Consider the following 23573-nt stretch of genomic DNA (forward strand, 5'->3'; position numbering starts at 1 on the left):
CCCCGCCCCACCAGACGCCTCTACAACCTGGTCGTCTGACTGCAAGTATATCAAAGAGGCTTTTCACAGTCCTCAGGGCACATTCAGGAGAGAAAATTGTGATTTACCAGCCCTGGGTGCCATTCAGAGACTTGTGAATTGGATTTAGATTTTATTCTGAACACACACACACACACACACACACACACCCCCCCCCCCACACACACACACACACACACACACACACACACACACAAAGATTCACATCACCACAGACCACAACCCAAAACCCACAGCGACACCACATACCCAGAAATGCAGTTCTGCATATTAATTACACCATGAAACAAACTCCAAGCAGCGTAATATGTAACATCACCATACCAAGCTATTTAAATAAACGCCCAACTTTTACATTACAGTTTTTTGTTTTTACTTGCCTCATAAGCCCTTTGAACATCATATGCATAGAAGGGAGAGGTTTTTATGAATACGCTTCTGTGTGCAGCTGCTACTTAGATCCACATAATTCTGCAGAAGTTTGTTAGTTCTGTAAAGAGATTCCTTTAGGAAAACACTGCTTCTTAACCATAGAAAATTCAGCTTTAACTTGTAAAAAAAAAAGAAGAAATAATTAGCAAATAAAGAGGACAAATGCTTTTATACAACTTTAGAACCAATATGACATTAATTCACTGAAAAAAAATATTCGTTTTTTTAGCCTTTATTTAGTATTTTTTTTTAATCAGATTAAGTAAAAACATCTCTTTTTTGGCCTCCATGTTGCTAAGAAGCTTGTTAATAATGTTCGGAAAGACCTTATGCTTCAGTTTCAGGCATTAGGTGCACCATTATGAAATACTTTTTCCACCCCACAGATTCTGTTTAGACTTTTAATGTTAACAGCACAGGGTTAGGTAAACAGGGCCCAAAGCATTCTGAATATACGAGAAGAAACATGTATGTAATCAAAACTCCATAACCCTGAACAGAGTTAAATGGAGCAGAGTTATTTTTAGTCTTTTATACTGGGAGACACAGACTGTGAATCATGACAGCATAAGCAAAAACATTTGCAGTGATGAGATTTATGCTCACAATACTAATACAAATAAAAAGAAACAGTCCTAAGACTGAGCCCTGAGGAACACCATTTAGGAAAAATTCACATGTCTTCCTATGTGAAGAATGGAAATTAAAACGTCATGGATTTAAAATTAAATCAAAAATCCATCTAAATCAACTACTTTTAAAAGCAGAAGTATGTGACTTTTATACGTTATTACTGGGCATTGTTAAAAAGAATACATTTTCTTAAACACACGTCATGTGGGGTGCAGACAGGAGAACGGGACGGTCATCTGAACCCTGATTTAATGAATGAATTCCAAAACACTTCCAAATACTGGAAACCAGAACATGAGACAAGGAGCGACAGCGACATGGGGTAAACAGATCAACGGAGCAAATGAAAGGAACCAGTGGCGAGTAATGACGTAGGGAGTGGCGATGACAAAGAAACTAATTAGGGAAACTCGCTACAGCTGGGAAGGGAGCGAGTGACGCTCGATAAGGTAAATGACTAGCAGCTGGGGAAGGTGAGTAGATGGCAAGGTGACTAAGGCAAAAGTAAAGATGAAGCTAGAAGAAAGAGAACCTACAGAAACAGCAGAAATAAGTACCAAATCTATCAAAATACATCCACCACTGAAAAAGAACAACTAAACTAACAGAAGGAACAAACTAGAATGAGAAGATAATACGAAGTGCAAAACAATTCCAAAACAAAAAAGTATAGAACAAACTGGAAGAACATATTCTATAAAGGCTTTTGCGAGAAATCATAAGGTCAATGATTTTAATTAACCTATTATTATATCTTCTGATTTTAAAGGAGTATAAAGATCATTTCTATCCAAATGTTGCAATTTTCAATAGGTCATGTTAAATATGCCAGTTGTGAAAAACCGTAACACAGGAAGGAGGCAGGACTGTCGAGGTGGATACTTAATGATAAAACAGCTGAGGATGCAGTAAAGAGAAAACCCTGAAGGAGAAAAAAGTGAGAGATGAGGCTGGTAACAAGAGATCTGACAGTGTACTTAGGAGAGATCAGACGGTGTAAATGTTTGCTGGATTATTATTAATCAGCAAACATACGATTGAGTTTACCAACTGGAAGCAGGAGCAGGAGGCAGCTGATGGAGGCTGCCTTAAGGAAGTGACTGGATATAAACAAAAACGGAAACACTGGAAACAGGGAAACGAAGCTAAACATCACAAGGAACAAAAGTGCACAGAAACGTAATTCACAACACAGTATAAAAATGAAGCATAGAACTGTCTGAAGAAAATTCTGTTTCTCAACAAGAATCACAAGTGTCTCTCCTTTATTACGCCACATGTCTCTTACAAGGAAAGTTATGCTGGAAGCTGGAAGTGCATTTGGGGTCTCATTTTGTATACCAAATGGTGAAAAACAGGTGGAAAACTATTGACACTGGAGAGAAGCATGTGAAAAATGTGCAGTCACAAAAGGCGAGGCCTGCGGTTGACTTAGACATTTAATCACAGGGTTGGATGATAAGTGAGGATCAAACGGAGGCAAGGATAGCCTTGAATAAAAGGAGGCGACATTAACAGCTCCACAGAGGAATTCATGGTGGACCTGTGCCAACACACGGACGGCACTGGTGGTTGGTTGTGAAACTTCAAACATTCAGAAGCTCAACGCACACTTCACATCTAAATAAAGAGACAAATGGCTAGGCTTTGAACCCATTGTTTAATACTATAATACTATTTTTTTATGTCATAGAATGGTTATTTATGAAAGACAACCACAAAAACAAAATTTGACAGTATTTAAATAAACAGGCAACCCTAATTTGGCATGGCTGCATTAATTCTTCAAATATAACGACACGAAAAGGTCGGATCTTCGACAAATTTCTTCTTGTGCAAAAACACCATTTTCTCCTTGTTTAGTTTCTGGGTTTGACAAAAAGGTCCTGAAATATCTGTTAAATAAGCAGAATTGCACAGGAAGGCAATGACAGAAGTAACAATAAGAGTTGCAACAATATATATACATATATATTTTTTTACCACAGCTATAATGATTAACATAATATTTTTTTAATCAATGAAAGTTTACAGAAACGTTTTAGCTGAAAAAGTAAAAAAAAAAAGTCATTTTCAAACTTTTCACATACATACATAAATCTAACATGAAACCTTTTTTTTTGTAATAAGCAACCAAAATGACGCTATAGCTGTTTCTTTATTTGGGTTTGGAAACAAATCTTGACAGATTGGGAAACAAAGACTGGTTGGTGTTAAAGTAAAAGCTACATCTCACAAAGTATGTGCAAAAGAAAGCAATTATATATATTTTTTCTTTACCAAACATATGAATCAACAACAGCATGGAAATTTGCTCACACGCGCGCGCATGCGCGCACGTACACACCTACACATACACACACACACACACACACACACATGTCCTCAGTCATTTTTCGACTGTTCCTGTGGACCACGTGACTCGGGTCCTCCTTGTTTTAAAAAGAACCGCTACCTCCGCTGTAGATCTCCCTCCACAGCTTCAGTGGAGGTGGTATTTTCATACAACCATCTGAGCGACTCTGTGCGCAGAACTACCCGAGAGTGCAACCCGACACTTCTGCAGCCAGCCTGCTGACGGCGAGGACTGAACCTGGGAGTCCTGGAAGCGTCTCTTTGCGACCGACCTGCATCCTGCAAACTGTCCCCGGTCTCTGACCTGCTCCCCTGGGATGGATCTGGAGCATAAAAGGGCGTTTGGCGCCTCGGTTTTACTGACCTGTGTGATAATCTGCGGTAATGTGCCACATCCCGTCGGCGCGTATCAGTACAACAACCGCTACGCAGGGTGAGTGAATTAAAGAGCACACTCTTAACACACACAACACTCATTGCTTTTAGTAGTGTTCCCATCCTTAAAAAGATAGATAAAAAGGCGAAAACTAGCTCAGAAATAACCAAATGTAAGCTTTTTTTTTTTTTTTTTTTTTTTTTTTTTTTAAAAAGCTGACTAGAGAACAGAAAAAATCTTTGTGGTTTTCACTATTTACAGAATTAACATTCTCCGCTAACACTTTAACATCATTTCCCTGTCTGATGTCCTGGGTCAGCCCAAAGTTAAATTTCCCCAAAGCAGAATTTGATCTTAATTGAAATTTAGACATTTTTTAATTAGAGCCTTATTAAGTAGAGCCTTATTTTTAATTAGAACCTTATTGCTGTGGGGTCAATGATCAAGTTGTGAAGACCTTTACAATGTGGTTAGGTTATAAAACAATAGCCCAAACCTTGAACTTCTGCTGTTCAGTCCATCATTCCAACATGAAAAGAGTATGGTATCCATAACTAAGGTTGGACAACTTGTTTATAAAACTATTAGTCAGGCATTCCTCAGAACACATGTATGGAAGAGTGAGGAACCTTCATGTATAGAGGACACAGCAAGCATGTAGAAAAAGGGGGTCTGGCGACAACTTTGGTGTACATTCAAAACTCTTTGTGTGGTAGAAGATCAACTCTGAACATCAACACTGGAAACTTGATGTTGGCAGCATCATGTTGTGGGAAGACCTTTCCTGGAAGCTGGTCAGAGTTAATGGGAAGACGGATGGAGAACATCCGTCTCCATCCGTCTTAGCAGGTTGTAAAAGACTCTAGAATGGAGCAAAGGTTCACATTCCAACAGGACAGCAACCCACGTCATACAGTTAGAACTACAACATGGAATGGTTTAGATGAAAACACAATTCACTCGTCAGGATGAAATCTATTTGATCATTCGTGTCTAATCTATGTTCAGAAATGCTCCTCATAGTCTGACTGAGCTTGAGCTGTTATTCAAAGAAGGATGGTAAGAAATGTAGCATCTAGGTCTGGTAGGGACTTGCAGCTACATTTGCAGTTTTGTTTTGTTTTTATTCTGCACACAGGAGGGCTTACTTCAAATGCACCCCACACTTTGTGGTTTTAATGTGTAAAACAAAAATAATAACTGAAATCCATACTACTTCTTCCTGTCACTTTACAGTTATGTGCTTCTTTGTGCTGGTCTCTCACAATAAAATACACTGAAGTTTGTGTTCTGATGTCACAAAATAGGAACAAGTTCAAGGTATATCAGTTCTTTTGCAAGACACAGTAAGGCATTTTCCTACCAGCCACCACAGCAAATTCTTATGCGCTATGTTACCAGTGAGACAAAAATAAATTCCTTTAACTGACTGACGGTAATCCCTGCAGATTTTGGCAAGTGACTTACTCATTTGCTCTTACAGTCCTGTCCAGTGTACCAAGTTTTAGTGCAGACTCAGTGAGGTTGTGATGAAGGAGAAAAGTGTTCCCGGTTCTTCTTCCAACCGTATATGTTGTAATTACTGATCACTTGTTGATGTTGAGATTTATCTGGAAACAGTTACTGAGTCCATAAAATGCGTCCCACCAGCACAGAAATTTAAAGGGGAAGTATGATGCACTTTCCAGGCACACAGTGCCATTTTAGTGGCCTTTATTTGATAGTTAGTTGACAGGAAAGTGGGTAATGAGAGACAGGGAAGACATGCAGCAAAGGTCGCCAGGCATTGAACCTGGGACATCTGCGTCAAGGACTGAGACCTCCATATGTGGGCTGTGCTTAACCCCTGCGCCACCACAACACAGCCCACAATGCCGTTTTATGGTAACTATGTTCCCTTCAGTTGTTATTAAAAGATGATGTATATATTGAGTATAGATTAAAAGAAATTTGACTTTGCAATTTGATGCTTCTGCTGCTGCAATACCATGCTCTCTTCCTGACATTCTGCCTTCAGCATTTCATCCTAACAACACTGTGCCGTTTACCACCGTTCTTGCAAGCACTTGACTGAGAAGTAGTTTGTATAAGCTCAGCAGATGCGCTGTTCCACCAGATGTTTGCTAATCACTGCTGCCACTAGTCTAGAGGAGCTGACTTGGAGAGGCGTGGGGGGAGAGGGGCTCCTGTGAGGTAGGAGCTCGGCATGGAGACTGCAGGAAAGGTCATTTTAGGCGCCCCCCTCAAATGCCTGCGACCAGATTTAAGGACTCCTCAAACATGCATGAAAGAATCAAAGCAACGTCTGAGGCACGTCTGTGATGAGGTAATGACATTATAACGTTTAAAAAAGTTGATTTTACGTAATACTCCCTTTTTAAGTGCTTAAAAATGAACTGCATGTAAAATCTTAGAGAAATTAGAATTTCATATAAATACATTTGAACAAATGTACCATTTTAAACAGTTTTAAGTTTTCTACCTGAAAAATAAATGAGAAAGTCAGCTCACTCTCAACACGCAACAATGAACCAGGTTGTCAGACATGTACTGTGTGAAAATCCTGTTCCTCATGGGGCGGCTCCTGCTGGCCTGGGGGCTCCTAATCAGTAACTTGGTCCACTGTGCCTCAGGCCGGCTCTGCTGATTGCAGTAGGGTAAGAAGCAGTAGGGAAGGGGGGGTGCTTGTTTTCTCACAATTTATAAAGCTACATGCAGGAACACTATGTTTGACATCATTTGTTCTTGTAATTGCAAAAAAACAACAAAAAAAACATTTTGTTCTGAATTTATCAGAGAGGCAAACTAACCCACACATACTAAGGCAACACAATGTTGTCCTGGGATGTGAAATTTCTGAAGATAAGTGATCTTCAGCTGCAGGGGCGGGAGTAATCTCTGAAAACATATAGAAAGTGGGGCAGGAGATATTTACGGTCTGTTTCAGAGGAGCCTTTGATGTGTTTTAACAGGGGGAGAAGCAGAGCATCAGAGCTTAAAAACTCCCACATTTTCTCTCCCAGACGCTACATATTTTGTCTTTACATTCATGTCTGTGTAAAAGCGTGCAAAACAGGGTGTTCTGCCTCAAAATAAAGTCATAAAATTAGTTATTAGAAAGCATCTGAAAAAATTGCAAACGCAGAGATCCGAAAACAGAGAGTTTATACTGACGCATAAACGACACAGAGGCACACCTATTTGGTTTAAAGACGAGATTGTGTGAAAGACAAGTTGCTGTCATGCCAGGCAGCCTTCTGCAGAGAGAATCGACGGACTGACAACTTAAAGGCAGCTTTATCTGAGAAAAGCTCATCCCTTTTAGGCGATGGTTAAAGACAGACGCAGTAACAGAAACAGACATATCACAAAATATGGAAGAAAGCGTGACTTAAGAGGAAATCTAATGATTTCAGACCTCAAAGTAGCACAACATTTCTGTGCCTTGCAAAAGTGCTTTTTACACTTTATAATACTAAAACTGTAAAATGTTTTCTACATCACAGACCTGGTGTCAATAACTATCATAATCGTAGGAGAAATTAGCCCTTGCTACTACATAAAATGTATCTAGACCCACTTAACCTTCACTATAAATGTCATGGATACCTACAGTATAAAATATCTTTATTTCATAGTTTGCGGTGTTTTCTATGTGGATTTTGTGTGTGCATTGGTGTGACCTTTTTGGACCGAAATGGAACGCTGTTCAGGCTGTACCCTGCCTGTCAGATGCTATCTGGAGATAGGCAACTATTTTGTCTTTAAAGTTAAAATCTGAGAAGTGCGGCATGCATTTGAGACAACACTACGTACAACAGCCGTTTGCTCTTGTACAGAGCGTACTGGAACGTTCTGTACAAGCGTACAGAACGTTTAACCTTCACAGAGCTTCACAGAGCTACAAGCTTTTGCGTACAAGAGCAAACGCTACAAGCCTTTGCATATCTTTCGACTGAAATTTGAGATGGCTCTACTTTGTAAAATAGCTGAAGCTCAATCAGATTGAACAAAGTGCACATCAGCGCTCATTTTCAAGTCTCTGTTGGATTTATTTCTAAATTTTGTCTTGGCCATGGTGATTAAAAAGCAGCATTGGCATTTAAAAAATAAATTGAGATTTATGGTTACAATGTTTCTTTTTTTTTTTTTTTTCAAAAAAGTTGATCTGCATGTTTTCTGTCAGTGCTGCTCCTTTACAAATAGGTTATTTCTCCAGTCAGTGAAAGGAGTAGGTCACTTCTGTGGGACACCTGGCTCTTTTGTCCCTCGGACCTCATGAATGGACTGTTCCCATTTTTGTTTAATGGGGCCCAGCTTCCTGTGTGGCGGTCTGTAAAAAAAAAAAAAAAAAAAGTTGTTTGAAAGAAGCTCAACATGTCAGAAGAATGGTGGGAAAATACGGAAATGAGTTATTACAAGCATGTTTAGGCCTATGGCTGCTGTTTTGTCATAGCAACCCATATCAGATTCATTATGCTGAATAGTATGTGACAAGAAACGTCGTTGAACTTCTCCTCTTAGAGTTCTTGTCATCTGGTAAGTTATGCAATTTTTTTTAAAAAAACAACAAAAACTGGAAATTACAACATGTTTCTATTTATCAGATAGTGTATTAAAAAAAAATCTATATTGATGTGTTTTAATGTAACTATAAAGATAGATAGGTGTATATATGTACATGTGAGTACATGTTTGTGTATATATGCATAAATGTGTGCATTTTTAGTTAAATTTATTTTGGATTTTTTTGGGCTCATTCTGTGTCATGTCTTTGAGGGATTGTGTGATATACGTGTGTGAAGGGTGAGGTGTTTGAACATTACACCGTCTTAAAAAATATGGCATTTGATGAAAATTAAGGGAGTTACTTATTTTTATTATTTAGCCCCATTTAAATAAAAGTGAAAGTTTTTGCTGTTGGTGTTTGGCGTAAAATAACGACACAATTGCGTTTTAAACAGGAAAGTCTGGATGCAGCTGCTGCTACTGTATCTGCTGGCTGCAGGCGTCACCTTTATAGACTGGTAACATAATCTTATAATGAAGTCTGAAACATGTTATTTAGTTCTGCCCTGTTGTGAGATACCGAAAGAAAGGAAAACCCCGATTTCACTGTTATGACAAGTGTCAACAAGTGTCACCTTCAGCTGCCACAAAAGCTCGTTTCATGACTTGACTCTGTAGCCCAGGTGTTTTTACTACATGCACTCTGTGAATATGTGTTGAAGTGGGTAAAAATGCTGTAAAAACACCTTCTGGAGCGTTTTTTTTTTTTTTTTTTTTTTTTTGTAGCTGTAACCTGAACCTTATAGGGCTTGTGTTGTTTCCACAGCGACCAAGTCTTCAGGATTACCCTGACTAACGACACAGAGGTACAAGCCCTCAAGAAAATCCTGGGACTGATTAAGGTTGGCATTGTTTAATGGATTTCCCTAAAACTTTAAACATCTCTTTGTATTCCCAGTATCATACTATATTGATACACTCTCAGCAGGATGTCATAGTCATCATTTAAATAAGAAGCTTTGACCGATATAAGGGAGTGGGTTTTTTCCCCCATTTTTGGGGGGGTGTGGATTGTTCAGATGTTTAAACTCTGTGAACATGTGTTTCAAAGACACTGAAATTAAGCAGTAACCCACAGAGGAGACAAAGGCCTCTCCTCTCAAACTCATTTGGAAGTAATTATCCATTAGGATCAGGAGCAACCAAGACCCTCTTCCCACAAGGCTCCAGTTTGCTCATGCTTTAGCATAAAAGGTCGTTTTGAAAACGGACAGAGATACTTATTCTGCACAAAAACTATGGATTTGATTGATGATTCAAATAATGATTTACAGATGTCTTTTTCAGACATGCTTTTTATTGTTGGCAATGTAAAAAATAAGACTTTTTATACCAGCAGAAAGTATTTACAGTAGTGGTGCACCGATTGCAGTTTTTTGGCTGTTCGCCGATTACCAATCATTTAAAAAGCCTAACTTACCTATACCTGATACAATTTTATTTCTCTGAAATGTTGCTGAATTAGCAACAGTGGGGTAATTGTTAGCTGAAAATGTGCAGACGTGACCTGGTCGGCCGGTTTTTCAGTCAATCATCTCTCACGGGAGAAAAGAAAAGCACAGTGGTTGATTTTTAGACCTTTGCCGAGGTTGATGGATAAGATCTGTTTCACATGTAAAAATCGGCCGATCACCGATCTCCCAAAATTAAGGAAATCGGCACCGATAAATCGGTGCACCCCTAATTTACAGCAATAATTACTAAAACAAACAAACTAGTGATTAAGTAATTTAATTTAGTAATAAATAATAAAGAAATTAAAAAATAGTCTTCATTTGTACTTTGCATTTGACGTAACGTCTTCCCGGTTTTACAGTTTAGCAGACCAATTAATTTAACACAATGAAGACAGTCATCACCAAGTGAAAACAAATATGATGCAACATGTGAGGGACAGGATTTTGGTCTCAATGTTTTCAGAACAACTTTTAATATGGCCGTTTAAACTTTGTTTATCCCCCATGAGTGATGAAGCACTGCAGGACAAAACAAGGACAAAACGGACTCAGTGAGTGCTTCTAATAGCCACTGGTCAGAACTGAGCTATTGTGTTTGGAAGCGATGCAAGCGCGGCGCTGGCAGAGGGTGCAGCAGGAACAACACCAGCAGCAGCAGCTACTGTTTGGACAGCTGTGTACGTGTGTTCTCAGTAGCTTACACACACTGCAGTGCCTCCAGTGTGTTTCTAAGTTGTGAGCTTCAGGCTGCACGTCAGGTCAGAGCCTCAACACCACAGAATGCATGTGTCCGGGTTCGTTCTGTTTCTATTTATTAATGACAGAAACTTAAGTGACACAATCTTGAATATGAGAAATCACTTGGTTGAGTGTTTATTCTAAGCGGCTTTACTGAAGCGGTCTCAGATATGAACAAAATGCTGTGTCTACAAAGCAGAATCCTTTATTTAGACAAGGGTTTTATACAAGTCTGAGAACCGGGGGTTGGGGGGGGCACATTTGGGAAAAATTTTGTATTACTTGCATAAAACTGCAGATCAAAATATAATCACCTGTTTTTATCTGAAGTAAATACAAACATACAAATGTAAACATTTTATGGAACACTTATTAAATTTGCATAACATTATTTTCTGTGGCAGGACAAACAGACTGTTTCTGTACTTTTGCTACACATCAGTTGACTTTCAGTACCCACATTAGTGATCACTTTAACCAAAAATGTAATTATAGTCATTGACTTTTTAACCCTTAAAAAAAAAACTATAATAAACATATTTTTTTGGACTAGTTAACAGTGCTCACCATGCATGGAGGAACTGAAGTACCCAGAAAAAAACCCAGGCACATTCTGGTGGAACATGCAAACTGCAGACAGAAGGGCCTGAGCTGGAATAGACTCAGAGCTTTTTTGCTAAGAGGAAATGGAGCTAACAGCTATTCACCCACCATGCAGACTGTCTAACAATATGTTACTATTAATACAAGAGCCATTTCTGTTTAATTTCCTCTTTAGCTGACATTTCTGCCATCTGTACCATCTGCCCTCAGCTCTTGTTCCCCAATTTATGCACAACAATAAATATATGTATGTACGTTTTTTCATATATATTTTTATATAGAATCGACTTTTACCTCAATTAAGCTTTGAGTTAAAAACATGGGAAAGCTGAAGGGAAAAGAAAAAGACCTGTTTTAGACAAAATATATTAAATGCTGCTTTCTTTTCAGACTGTTCATACACATCTGCTATTTGACCACTAAGGATGTGTATTTTTGTCTGAGTTTACAAAAACAGACACATCAGGGCTTTTTTTTCCCAGTGTGATCGCATTTGGTCGTCTTATTTTAAATTGCATTCCAGACAGTGAGACAGCGTCACATCTTTGCCCTCCTGAGAAACTCATCAGTCTTTATTGAGCTGTAACTTTGCTCTACTTGCTCTGCCTGTTCTGCCACCACATGAAACAGAATAGTACTAATTCAATTATTCATAGCTGGCCGAAGGGACTTAAAGAAATTGAACATTAAAAATCTAATAAACAAAAACAAAAAAATTTTTTAGGGTTCATACATGAAGCCATAAACTGTTAACTTAATCAAGGAGTTTTAATTTGCCCTTTTGGCATACCATACATGTTTTTCTTTTTTTTTGCTATTAAATGAGTGAGCCTAAAACATTTGAAGGTTTATTATGAGAAATGGCATAAAAAGCGGCACAATATAAATGTAGTTTATACTCCGGGGCACCAAACGTTCTAGCTGACAGGTTTCAGTCCCATCAGTTAAAATAATCATTTATGCATTCTGTAAACTTTTTAAAAGTTGACAAATTAACAAGCATCTCTCCAGAAAATGAGAGCCAGCTGAGGATGATCGCACATATACTCTGCAACACCCTGCAGTTCGCATGATTCTTGTCTATCATTTGTAAATTACTGCCTGCCTGTTTGGTTGAAGATCCTCTCTTGGACACTTTTGCTATTTCTATTAAAATTGATTTGATTCTTTCATGTAGAATTCTAACAAAATACATTTGAGTTTGAGAGGAGTATGAGGGATTGTTGTTGCAGGACATCGTAGCTGTTATAGTCAGATGAAAAACCCTGGAATTTCTATCGACCAGTAAAAGCTGGATATGTGCAGCTCTAATTGTGTCAAATGGACAATAAAAAAAAAGCCTAAATAGCGTTGTGAATGTTTGCTCCAAGATTGATGGAGTTTTAGCTGAGTTATTTGACAACTCTTTGGAAGAAACAGGTGAATATAAAGCAAAGAAAATTACCACATCCACATCATGTAGTGCTCAAGTTCACTACTAATCACTACTCTAAGTCCTTTATTTGTCCTTCTGTCAGGCTATGATGATAGTAATGAAACAATACTGAAAGGTTTTTGTTGTATGTGTTTATCTTTTGTGATACTCGAATTGGGTTTTTGTTCAATTAGTTAGGAGCTCTAGTTAAAGGATGCGTGGTAGAGAAGGCTGTGTGGACCGGCAAGCTGCAAGTGAATTCAATATTGGGATTAACATTGTCTGAATCTGAGTGTTTTTGTTTTTGAAGAGTTTTACACAAACATCTTCCATCTTCCAGAGTCAACATGTTTCCTCTTTAAAGTGAAAGTATGAAAAGATGCCCTGGATTACTGACTGATTTATTACCTAATTTCATGCTTCAGGTGGACTTCTGGCAACCCATCAGTGCTTCTCTGATCCATAGCAATTCCACAGTGGATGTTCACGTGAAGCGAAATGACATACAACATCTGCATGCTCGGCTAAAGCTGGAAAGGATCAAGTTTCGGTAAGCCGACTACGTGCATGGTTTTAGCTTCGCAAGAGTTCCTAAAACCGGATGCTGTCTTATTTTATAATGAGAAAAACAAAATTAAAGTTGTATACAGCCTGAAAGACACACATTTGTTGACTTTCTAAGGTTATTGGAGTTACCCGGTTTTCCTGCGGACATGAAATATTGTTCTCATATGCAGTGTTGGCCATGGCCTTCATTCAAAATGCTTAACATGGACTCAAACTTCTCTCCCTGGTCACTTCACAAAGCAACTCCTTCATCTCTGTTTGCCATCCCTCGTGAAAATTAACGCCACAGTGACGAAACTCTATGAAAACATCAGCAACTAAAAAAAAAAAAAAGGCTTTCATTGTCATCTGCGTCCCTGGGGAGAGATTTCAGCTCCGAGCTAGAGACCAGCTCTGTGTGTTGGAAATCTTTCGCAGCAATTTTTGATGATGCGATTGATGTTTTATGGAGTAAATGTTTCATGCCCAAATGAACGTGATGACAAAAGGTCGCATGATCTGTTTCGGTTTCATGGGAGGTGAAGAAAAAAACTTCAAACATGTGACAGATGTTGATAATTATAGTATAACTTTTAATTGTGCTGTCAGACACATTGACTTATGATGTGTAATTAGTGTTATGATAGAGCCAACACAAAGACCTATCTAATCCACCACTTCGTTTCAACACCGTCATATCCCAGTAAATAGGGAACTATAAGGAGGTATTATATTAATGTAATACCGTTGCATTAGTCAGAGCTTTATAACAATTACCCAGACTTAAATCTAGTGTGCAAAGCAGTTGCCTCAGCAAAAAAATCACAGACTTTGGCTGAATGGTCTCCTCAGAATACAGTCGGCCCTGTGATAAAGCAGACCCGTAAAAGCAGCAGAACTCTACTGGAGATGAAAACTAAACATTATGAAAGAAAGAGACTAAGATAAATAATTTTAAAATATTATTTTTATCGATATGTCAAGAAATAAACAAAATCAAGGAACTCAAAAATGGTGGGAAAAATGTTTCTCTCCCTATTTCCACTTCCCACAGGATGCTCATCTTCGATCTACAGAAAGAAATTGAAAAGCAGACAGGATACCCCTCCTCCCGCAAGCGGAGGTCAGAGTCTCAGTATGACTACGAGGTTTACCACTCGCTGGAGGAGGTGGGTGTCGTCCCACCTGTCACAGTCACAGTCCTGTGCTGAAGCACCGTTCACATAACAAGCATCTTTATTAAGGCATTCTGCTGCTTCAAATTCCTCCCCTTCTCATGCAGCTCTATGTCTCCTGATTTATTGTCACATAAACACTCCACCACAGTTTACAGCTTCCACCATTATCATTACTTATGCAGGTATGTCATCCATCTGACTGGGGAAAAAAAAAAATCATAAGACGGAGGAGATACCTTTTAAATCCTGAGATGTTTATCCACACATTCTTAGTGATAATTACATTTACAAACCCACCACAGTGTACCTGCAGAAACACATTAAAGGAACAGCACAACTTAAAACGTCTCTGCATTTTTATGCAATTCACAAATCATAATTGCAGATTCAGAACTGGATGTTTGAAATGAACAGAAGTCATCCTGAGCTGGTTACCATGTTGTCTCTGGGGAAGTCATATGAGGGGAGACAGCTTTATGTGCTTCAGGTAGGAGAAAACAAAAATGAAATAGAAATGACAGAGGAAATGTGCATTGAAACACTACTGTGTCCTGACTAGGATGTTTTGTCCTGTCAGCTAGGAAAGAGAAACCTTCCGCCAAAGAAATCCGTGTGGATCGACTGCGGCATTCACGCCAGGGAGTGGATTGGACCTGCTTTCTGCCAGTGGTTTGTCAAAGAGGTGCTTCTGTTGAGCTGTCTGCAGATTTGATCTCTAATGCGATGTTTAAGCCTTTCTTCCTTACACATATTATCAAGCAATCTGGGTTAAAGGTTCTTTACCAAGACAATAGCCGTTCCTCTGTCTTGCTTGGCTTTCCTAATGTTAAGATGTATTTTACAGCTGTGATATTGATCCAAACATTCACACAAGTTGTATTCCCCACTTTTACATGAATGTTTCATGTTCCTTTGCCACCCTAAAACTGTTTTCTCGAAACTCAATTACCGTCAACCCTCAGTCTCATTGTAGTGTTTGATGTCTGTAAGCAAGCTGTGTCCAATGGCGACACCCAGGTCGCTCATCGTGCTTTTCCTCAGTAGCTAATTGTGAAAGGCAAAAAAAAAAACCCACCAGCCATGTATAAATCTATGGCTGTGATTTATACAAAAAAATATATAACTGATGAATCTTCACTTATGTAAAGTTGCCACCAGCTACATGCAAATGAGTTGATGGAATGGGTCTGACATAAAAAAACAGCTATCAGAGGAGATGGTAAACCTGATAAAAGAGCATTACAAAAATCTAATTTTGGAGAGACAAGTTATGAATTTATTATTTGTATTTATTAAAGTTTAATTAAAAAGACAAATACAAATGGAACTTTAAGGAAGCATCGTCCTTCCTTAAAGCTTCGCCCCAAAGGTTTGGAGTAATACCAAAAGTACTGCATCCTAGGAGTTCTTTTATGGGTTAAATCTCCACCTGTGTTGTGTGCTTTTACTCTGGTAAATGCTGTGGAAATTGAGGGTGGTTAATTATGCTTTGGATTGCCTGAGAAGATCCCTAAAGTGGAAATGGGCTTTTAGTCTCAGTTATTCTCTCTGAAATGAAAGCCAGAGCAGAACCAGACACTGCAAGAATCCTTATTTTCTCCCTTTTTTTATATACCATTTGTACCCCAGATGAATGGGATTAGAAACACAGTAAGAGCCAGAAGTAAAAGGATACACTGTAGAGTTTATATAAGTTTAGAGTCCTGATTTAAAGAGTTTGTTCAGCTTGATATCAAAAGGACTTTCAGACATGGCTTAAGTTACAAGGCAGGGGTGGAAAGAGTTCAGTTTGTGTTTTATTTTTCCTGACCCTACTGAAGAAATATTAAATAGTTTATTTTTGTATTGCTTGAACCAATTGATTAATTAAATTGTATAAAGCCTTAAACATTTATTATTTGCCAAATGACTCAGAGTAGCTGAGCGATCTCATTATTGTGTGGATGAATGCGAGGAGTCCTACTGCATATAGTAAGTGAGTAAAATATATTTGTAAAACATCTTTCACAGATAAAAATCAAAAAGTGCTTGACAAGAGTATACACATTAAAACATGATTAAAATAAACATAAATAAAAGACAGAGTAAACTAAAAGACACAAATAAATAAAAACATAGGTACCTCTCTTTCTCTAACATATTGAATGTGATTTTTGTATTAATTACTTTGTGTTGGACTGTTACATAATATGATATTAAAGTACATTGAAATTTATGGTTTTTAATGTAACAATTTTTAATGAGTGTGAAGAAGACACGCATGCAGTTGGTAGGACATGATTCCTTCTGGAGCGAATCGCAAAATGTGAAAATGCAAAGTTAACTGAAACACGCCAGGCAGAGTTAGAAACTAAATCAACAGACCAGAATATAAGAAACTCTAAACTAAAAGATAGTGACCTAAGGAAAAGGATTACAGGATGGTGATGGGAAAGTTAACTGCATAAGAAAATTAGCAACAAAAAAATAAATAGAAAATGGAAACTAAGAAAAGTTGTGGGACTTCTAAAACACGACTTAGATCAAATGACATCAATGCAAGCTATGAAAAGATGTAGTAACGTCGGTACACCACTGGAGGTCAGTGTAGCATCTTTTTTAAACTCTTACTACCTCAACGTTGGCTAGAAACCGGCCAATGTTTCTGACTGCAGCTTCTGAATCACAAGTGCCTCTCCACAGTGGGTCTCTTTCTACCAGGAATGACAGACAAAAATCTGTGTTTTTTCTGTTGTTAAAGCAATTTCTACATATTATAATACTTACAACAAAATGGCAATATAATGCATGAAAAAATGTGGTTCAATGTGCAAATGTGGTTCACCATAAAGCAAAAAGTAATTTATCAAATCATTAAGCTCCCTGTTTAAAGTGATGTTGGCTTTCTTTGAAATGTTATTTAGAAGAAACAAGGATCTAAAGACTATTATCCCAGTGCTTTGATCACCTAACTCCAGTCCTGATTTTTAATCAAGGTAAAAATAGGACAAATATATTTAGATTTGAAGATACATATGGTTACACATTGCAAAGGGAAACAAAACAAAAAAACAGAATAAGAAAAGCTTGGTTTGTTATTTAACTCACTGATCAGTATAGTTATTTTTTATTTGTTTGCATAATTTCAGGCACTGAGCTCATACAAGTATGATTCTGTGATGACACAACTACTCAACCATCTTGATTTCTTCATCATGCCCGTCTTCAATGTGGATGGGTATCGCTTCAGCTGGAACACGGTACAATATGTTTCACAATTGGCTATCTGAGTTTTTAAAGGAGAACTAGAACTAGTATCTCTGACCTGTCCTCTTATTCATCCTAAACTTCATGTTAGAGGGGAGTTGCTTCACTTCGCTATCACCATGTTTTTTTCAGGATGGGGAGTTGCAATAAGAGAATAAAATGCAATCTGATTTTTTTTATAAGAGTTTTGTTTTTTTCAATTAATTTTGATAATCTACTTTCTTTTGTTTGTTTTTTAGTTGGATAGGTATAGTTTTATTTTTTTGTATGTAACATGCCCTGATGTTACTTTTGTTGTGGTCTTTTCCCCTTACTTTTTCAGTTTGGGTCTTTTCATACCTGAAAAAATTTTCAAAATATTACCAAAAGAAATAAACTCATATGTTTAAATACCTACAAAATGTTCCTGGAAAAAAATTATCCAATTCTTTTATACCTTTTATATACAATATAAATTAAAAATCTGAATGTCTCAGATTTCAATAAGAAACAAACATATTAAATAAACAGAGAAAAAAATATACATAAGAATTGACTTTTAATGATTGCAGAAACACTTAAGAACTGTCTGTGCTCCTATGCTGGTTATAAATATAACTAAGCTCTAAAATTGTGTTAATTAATTTCTATAGGATCGGTTCTGGAGGAAGACACGTTCCAAAAATCACAAGTTCCACTGCAGGGGTGTGGATGCCAACAGAAACTGGAAGGTGAAATGGGGCAGTGAGTTACTTTCTCAAGTCTAAGTAAAATAAGTTGTATCCAACACTCATGACAGCATGCGCAGCCTGCAAATAACTAAGGTAACATGCATGTTGCTGTTGTAATTTTACATGGTTTATGTGAACATTTTGTATCTGTTGGGTGCAGATGAGGTTATTTGTTGTTTTTTGGTTGCTGTTGTTTTGCCTTTTAGTTTATGTATAATCTATGCTAAATGAGCCAAAGTAAAATATTTTTATCTTCTTTTTGAAGATGTAGGCGCTTCCTCCCATCCGTGTGATGACACCTACTGTGGCCCTTTCCCTGAATCTGAACCCGAAGTCAAAGCAGTTGCCAAGTTTCTACGGAAGCACAAGAAACACATGAAGGCGTACATATCCATCCACGCCTACGCGCAGATGCTCCTTTATCCGTACTCCTACAAATATGAACCAATCCCCAACTTTAACTGTGTGGTAAGGAGTCCACCATAATTCAAGGTGCTCAAGCATCACTTCATTTGATTTGGATCTTATGCAGGATCAATTTGCATTCAGCCATCCTGAGTCAATATTCTGCCAAATGACACGACTGTTTCTTTCAGCAGAAAAATCCACACTTCATAAAAGGTTGTTTTTTCCCCCCAGGAATCAGCAGCTCAGAGTGCGGTGACGGCACTATATTCTGCATACGGAGTAAGGTACAGATACGGACCTGCCGCCACAACACTATGTGAGTTTTCTGTTTTTCATAATTAGCTTAGAGTTTTCCAAGAGAAATCTCAGAAATGTCAGATTTTTTTTTCACTTATTTTCAGATGTTAGCTCTGGCAGCTCTATTGACTGGGCCTACAGGAATGGGATTCCCTATGCTTTTGCTTTTGAGCTAAGGGATACGGGTCATTTTGGTTTCCTCCTGCCCGAATCACTCATCAAACCCACCTGCACTGAGACCTTGAAAGCTGTGAAAGCCATTGCATTGGGTCTGCTGAAGAAGTGCAACACAGACAAGAACAGATTTTCATATATATGAACAATGTTTTTGTAGAATTTTCTACCACAGGTTATTGGAGATCACAAAGACATTATACAACTTAGTGTCACTGATTTGTTTTTATTATTTTTGCATTTAGGAAATTACTGTGGTGGCCTTAGAGTGCCTGCATATAAAGTTATTTTTCCCAGTAAAATGGTAGGGATGTGAGCACTTGACGAGCTATGGTGGCACTTTAAGAATAAAATAAAAAGCAATCTTTTATATTAAAAAAAATTTAAACAACTTGTTTGAAAATGTTATTCATGTGTGTGATTGTTTGTTTACACATATTAGAGGAGTAAAAAAAAATGAAAATAAAACGTGTATTTGTATAAAAATGGAAATACATAGTCAAGTCAGCAGATGTTACTTTTCTGCTAAAGATTAGCTTTGCATATACAGTGTATTACGGTAAAACGACAAAATGGGTGCCGCTGCAAGCAAAAACAAATAAAGAGTGGAAATCCCTCCAGCAATCATCGATACAAAGAACTAAAGAGCACAGAGGCCAGAACCATGCTAATGAATGAACCAGCATTGCATTCAAGAACAAAAACAGGCAGGAGCACAACCACTGAGTCTGAACATTATTTATCTTCTGCAAGCTAGAGTGATGTAAAAAATAGACTGTTTGGGGTAAAAAAAAAAAAAAGCTTTGTGTCAGCACTTTTCAACACTGAGAAAATAAGTTAATTAGCTCCTCATCTTGAATGACGACAAACAGAATTTTATCACTGATCCCCTTGCATGTAACATACAGTTTTATAATCATCCAACAACTGGGTTTTTTCCAGCAGTCACCTTATTGTGGTGGATTCAGGTAGAACAGGGAGCTGCCCACATTTTTCAAACAAAGACAATAAAACCTTCAAGTCTGCTCTGACAAACTAATTAATCAACTTTGCCTATAGGGATAATCCAGAGCAAGAATTAGTCTTTCATGCTGAGACTTAGCTTTGCCTTTTAAGTGTCTGCTGAATTTTGAAGGTTTCTATCATAGTTAACATGTTTAGCCTTTATTTTAGCAGCCCAACTTTTTCTCAGATTTCTGCTTCACTTCAGCTTTTTCAGTAAATTTGAAGCTGCTCTTTTGGGTTCAGATTACAGAACAAACTTTTATTCTTTACGAATACTTTATGCTTGCTCAGTTTCTAATAAGAGAATTGTGTACTTTTGTTTACGATCATCTCTATGGCAACATCTGAGCCTGCAACTTGGCTCATTATTTTGGAGCTGAAATTTATGTTTTGTTAAAAGGTACGTACCACAGATTTGTTCTGATTTTGCTTTGCAGTCAAAGTGACTATTTTAGATCATCAACTTCATTTAAATATTAAACAAAGATAGCGTGAGTAAATTCTGATTTTGCTTAAGAGAAAAAAGAGCTATTCAAACAAAGCTCAACTTGTCTAAAATATAAGCCAGAGGTCAACCAACGCCTTTTCACCAAAAGCTCAAACAATCTCAGGTGGAGCCAAATGTGGAGAGAAACTTAGTCCCACCAAAGTAGTGGCAGAGAATGTGCAGCATGTGACAGTGTCATTTTTCTTTGGGGTGCGGTGAGATCCATGGTTCAGTGCTTGTCAAGACATGAAACTAATACAATCTTACAAAGACATTGTGTTCAAAATGCCGATTAGAAAATGTATTTCCATGCAAACCTGCCAAAACTTCTTGTTTATGACACAGACTAAATTCAAATGATAAAAAAAAAAACACACAAACTCTGAGTGAAAGTGAAATTATGTGGGAATTTCATAATGACAAATCCATAAAGTGCCTGAAGCCACAGCAACAGTTCTAACCTTTTCAACAGACTGACAATAAGGAAGATTTTTTTGTGGGTGCCTGCCACTGCAATGTGGCTCATTTCCTACGAGAAGGGATAAAGTCCACTTCTCCGCAGGTTGTGCAACAGGATGATAAAATCTGGGAAAGGAAAGCTGTGTCTCAAGTATTCTGCTTTTTCTGCATTTTAAAAACATTTAAGACTTTTGTCTTGAAAGTGAACAGTTGTTAGGATCCCTGTGCTCAGGAGAGGGTACATTTTGTGAATTTACTCTTGTAGGATGAAGAGGAAAAGATGTTTCGACTACTTTCCCATATATCTACCATGGTCATATTTTGGAGATCATAACCAACCACAACAGCAAGGGCGAAGAAAAACAAGACAAAATTCAATTCTCACTCTTGTTTATTCAAACATATGGTACAAAACGATTTCCGTAACAGATTTCATTCATGATCCACACTGAACACATGGTCAGTTACTACAGTATGAGAGTAGAACAACGACGTGGTTTGGGGACATTAGATGGGGGATGCAGAGTGTAGGCACTGGAGGGTTGCTTGGAAAGCCTGGTGTTTAGAAGTACTCAATGGAGTCATGGTGCTTCTTGGCGAGCTGAATATTGGTCAGCTCAGTCTCTTCTCCGTGGCATGGGAGTTTCTTGAAAACACGGAGATGAATATACTCATCACCTCCGACATGGACCTGAAAATAATTAAAGCCAACAGTTTAGACTGCACTCACTTGGGAAAACCCTTAATTATGTATAATAACACGTAATACTACTTGAACTTTTTCATATGACAGATGACATGAACAACAAAAAAAAACAATCGAGTTTTCGTGCTCCATCTAAAGCATTAAAAGTTGCCACTTCTGATTTTTTTTTTTGTCTTAAAAAGTGAAAATAAATAAATAAAAAACATGCATGGTTCTTCTTCCACTTTGAGATTATGCACTACTTTGTGTGTTAAATCCATGCCCTCACTTAGTACTACATTACCCACGATGCACTTGTTTGTTTTGTAGTGCCACTCGCTCATAGCTTAGCAGTTGACGAGCAATGTGCAATTAGTGCACGTTAGATACACACAGTCTATTACACTGTGTCTGTCTATGGTATGTACCAAAGAAAGAAACGTTAAAAGTGATTACATTTAGACATGAAACTCATGCAACGCAGGACGACACATGAAAAAGATAAAGACTATTGTAAAATGCAACTACAAATGCTAACAAAGCGGTTGTTCCATTTCTCTTGGTGCCAGTCTGAATCTGTTTCGGGGTTTTATCCGGCAGACCAAAAGGTGTTCCGCACCTTTTGCACAGCAGCAGTGCCTGTGTCTCACTAGTAATAGCTGTGCATCTATGTCTCTGGTTTAGGTCATGCTAGGTGAATCGTAAGGAAAGGACTGAGTCATGGCAGATTCACAAAAAAATCTGGAATCCTTTCTGCTGGATAACTGCTAATAAGACGGTAACTACATGTACTGTAGAATATTCCCAGCAGCCAACCACATAGACCATCAGAGAGAAAATACGGTATTTGATGTGTGTAAAGGCTGTCAGGGTTGCTTCTTCTCATCACATCGTCATGTGTGGTCAGCCTTGATCTACCTTTATGAAGAAGTTGGTCCCCGCTACAACCTGACTCGTGTAGCTTTTGGCGGTGAAGGTTTCATAGGTTTTTCCTGCTTTCTGCTCCACTTGAGTCTTTATCTGAAAAGCAACGAGACAGCAACAAGAAAAAGTCAGACAGGGCTGACTTGAGCAGGTCTGCTTTTAATTTTTAGTCAAGAAGCACGTTTATTCTTACTTTGTTACATATCTCCTGAATTTCCGGCGTGGCGTCCTGTGCTGCTCCTGTACCTCCACACAACATGTTGACCAGTCAGTATAAATGCGATCAATGACAGAAAACCAAGAAATATGCAACCAGTCTTGTCTGTGAGGCGTTTAAGTTGAGTCAGTAAATCACATGATGCGGCAGCGCTCTGGAGTGTACCATCACAAAGTGGAGAGAGGTGTGTTTTTATTTTAATTTAGACTCCGATGAGAATGGTAGAATGAACAAACAATTGCATAGGTTTATAGATAGAGGCTAAACAGCGTTAATGTAGTATTGATTTAAGCTTTCTGCGCTTTTCTTTAAAGGCACAAGCATTCTACACTTCACATGCTTCCCTTCATCTGAGTCGTGTGGTTCAGACCGAGCAGTGGATGCTTCACTGACACACAGCTGGCTGGATTTTGAGGCCCAGTTCTGGTAACAGTGGAATGAGGAGTGAAGTGAGCTTTGGGACAAACATGAGTCACGGCGAAACCAAGAAACCAAACACCTCACTCGGTTCTCCTTCCTCTTTGCCACTTTCCAGCCTCCGTTCCCCCCTTTTTTTTCCTCTTTTCTTTACCGTTGTATTTTCTGAAGAGCAACCTGGATAGAGAAATTAACGCCTTGTCT

At 38.1% G+C, this 23573-nt stretch overlaps 2 protein-coding genes and 1 long non-coding RNA gene across 3 annotated transcripts; 2 read left to right on the top strand and 1 right to left on the bottom strand.

Annotated features, from left to right (window-relative positions):
• Positions 1–3466: 3466 nt before the first annotated feature.
• Positions 3467–19583, top strand: cpa6 (carboxypeptidase A6). Its single transcript, XM_008396339.3, has 11 exons — positions 3467–3892; positions 9171–9246; positions 13042–13166; positions 14217–14331; positions 14726–14827; positions 14918–15022; positions 17469–17579; positions 18219–18309; positions 18562–18764; positions 18936–19020; positions 19106–19583. The coding sequence occupies exons 1-11, from the start codon at positions 3777–3779 to the stop codon at positions 19318–19320; spliced, it is 1344 nt and encodes a 447-aa protein (XP_008394561.1). The 5' UTR covers positions 3467–3776; the 3' UTR covers positions 19321–19583.
• A 731-nt stretch (positions 19584–20314) lies between these two features.
• On the top strand, positions 20315–23563 carry LOC103456654 (uncharacterized). The gene is made up of 2 exons (XR_014085319.1): positions 20315–20580; positions 23267–23563. It is a non-coding gene; the product is annotated as an uncharacterized LOC103456654 (long non-coding RNA).
• On the bottom strand, positions 21500–23088 carry LOC103456653 (cystatin-B-like). The gene is made up of 3 exons (XM_008396336.3): positions 22929–23088; positions 22730–22831; positions 21500–21817 (listed from the first exon to the last, which is right to left on the bottom strand). The coding sequence occupies exons 1-3, from the start codon at positions 22992–22994 to the stop codon at positions 21689–21691; spliced, it is 297 nt and encodes a 98-aa protein (XP_008394558.1). The 5' UTR covers positions 22995–23088; the 3' UTR covers positions 21500–21688.
• Positions 23564–23573: the final 10 nt, after the last annotated feature.

Source organism: Poecilia reticulata, chromosome 20 (assembly GCF_904066995.2).
Source record: "Poecilia reticulata chromosome 20, P_reticulata-male-v2, whole genome shotgun sequence".
Classification (NCBI taxonomy): Eukaryota; Metazoa; Chordata; class Actinopteri; order Cyprinodontiformes; family Poeciliidae; genus Poecilia; species Poecilia reticulata.

Coding starts and splice junctions, on each gene's coding strand:
- LOC103456653 (XM_008396336.3), bottom strand. CDS start 22,994: ATGTTGTGTGGAGGTACAGGAGCAGCACAGGACGCCACGCCGGAAATT. Junction 22,832..22,928: donor TTCAGGAGATATGTAACAAA/GTAAGAATAAAC, acceptor GTTGCTTTTCAG/ATAAAGACTCAAGTGGAGCA. Junction 21,818..22,729: donor GGACCAACTTCTTCATAAAG/GTAGATCAAGGC, acceptor AATTATTTTCAG/GTCCATGTCGGAGGTGATGA.
- cpa6 (XM_008396339.3), top strand. CDS start 3,777: ATGGATCTGGAGCATAAAAGGGCGTTTGGCGCCTCGGTTTTACTGACC. Junction 9,247..13,041: donor AAATCCTGGGACTGATTAAG/GTTGGCATTGTT, acceptor TTCATGCTTCAG/GTGGACTTCTGGCAACCCAT. Junction 17,580..18,218: donor ATCGCTTCAGCTGGAACACG/GTACAATATGTT, acceptor TAATTTCTATAG/GATCGGTTCTGGAGGAAGAC.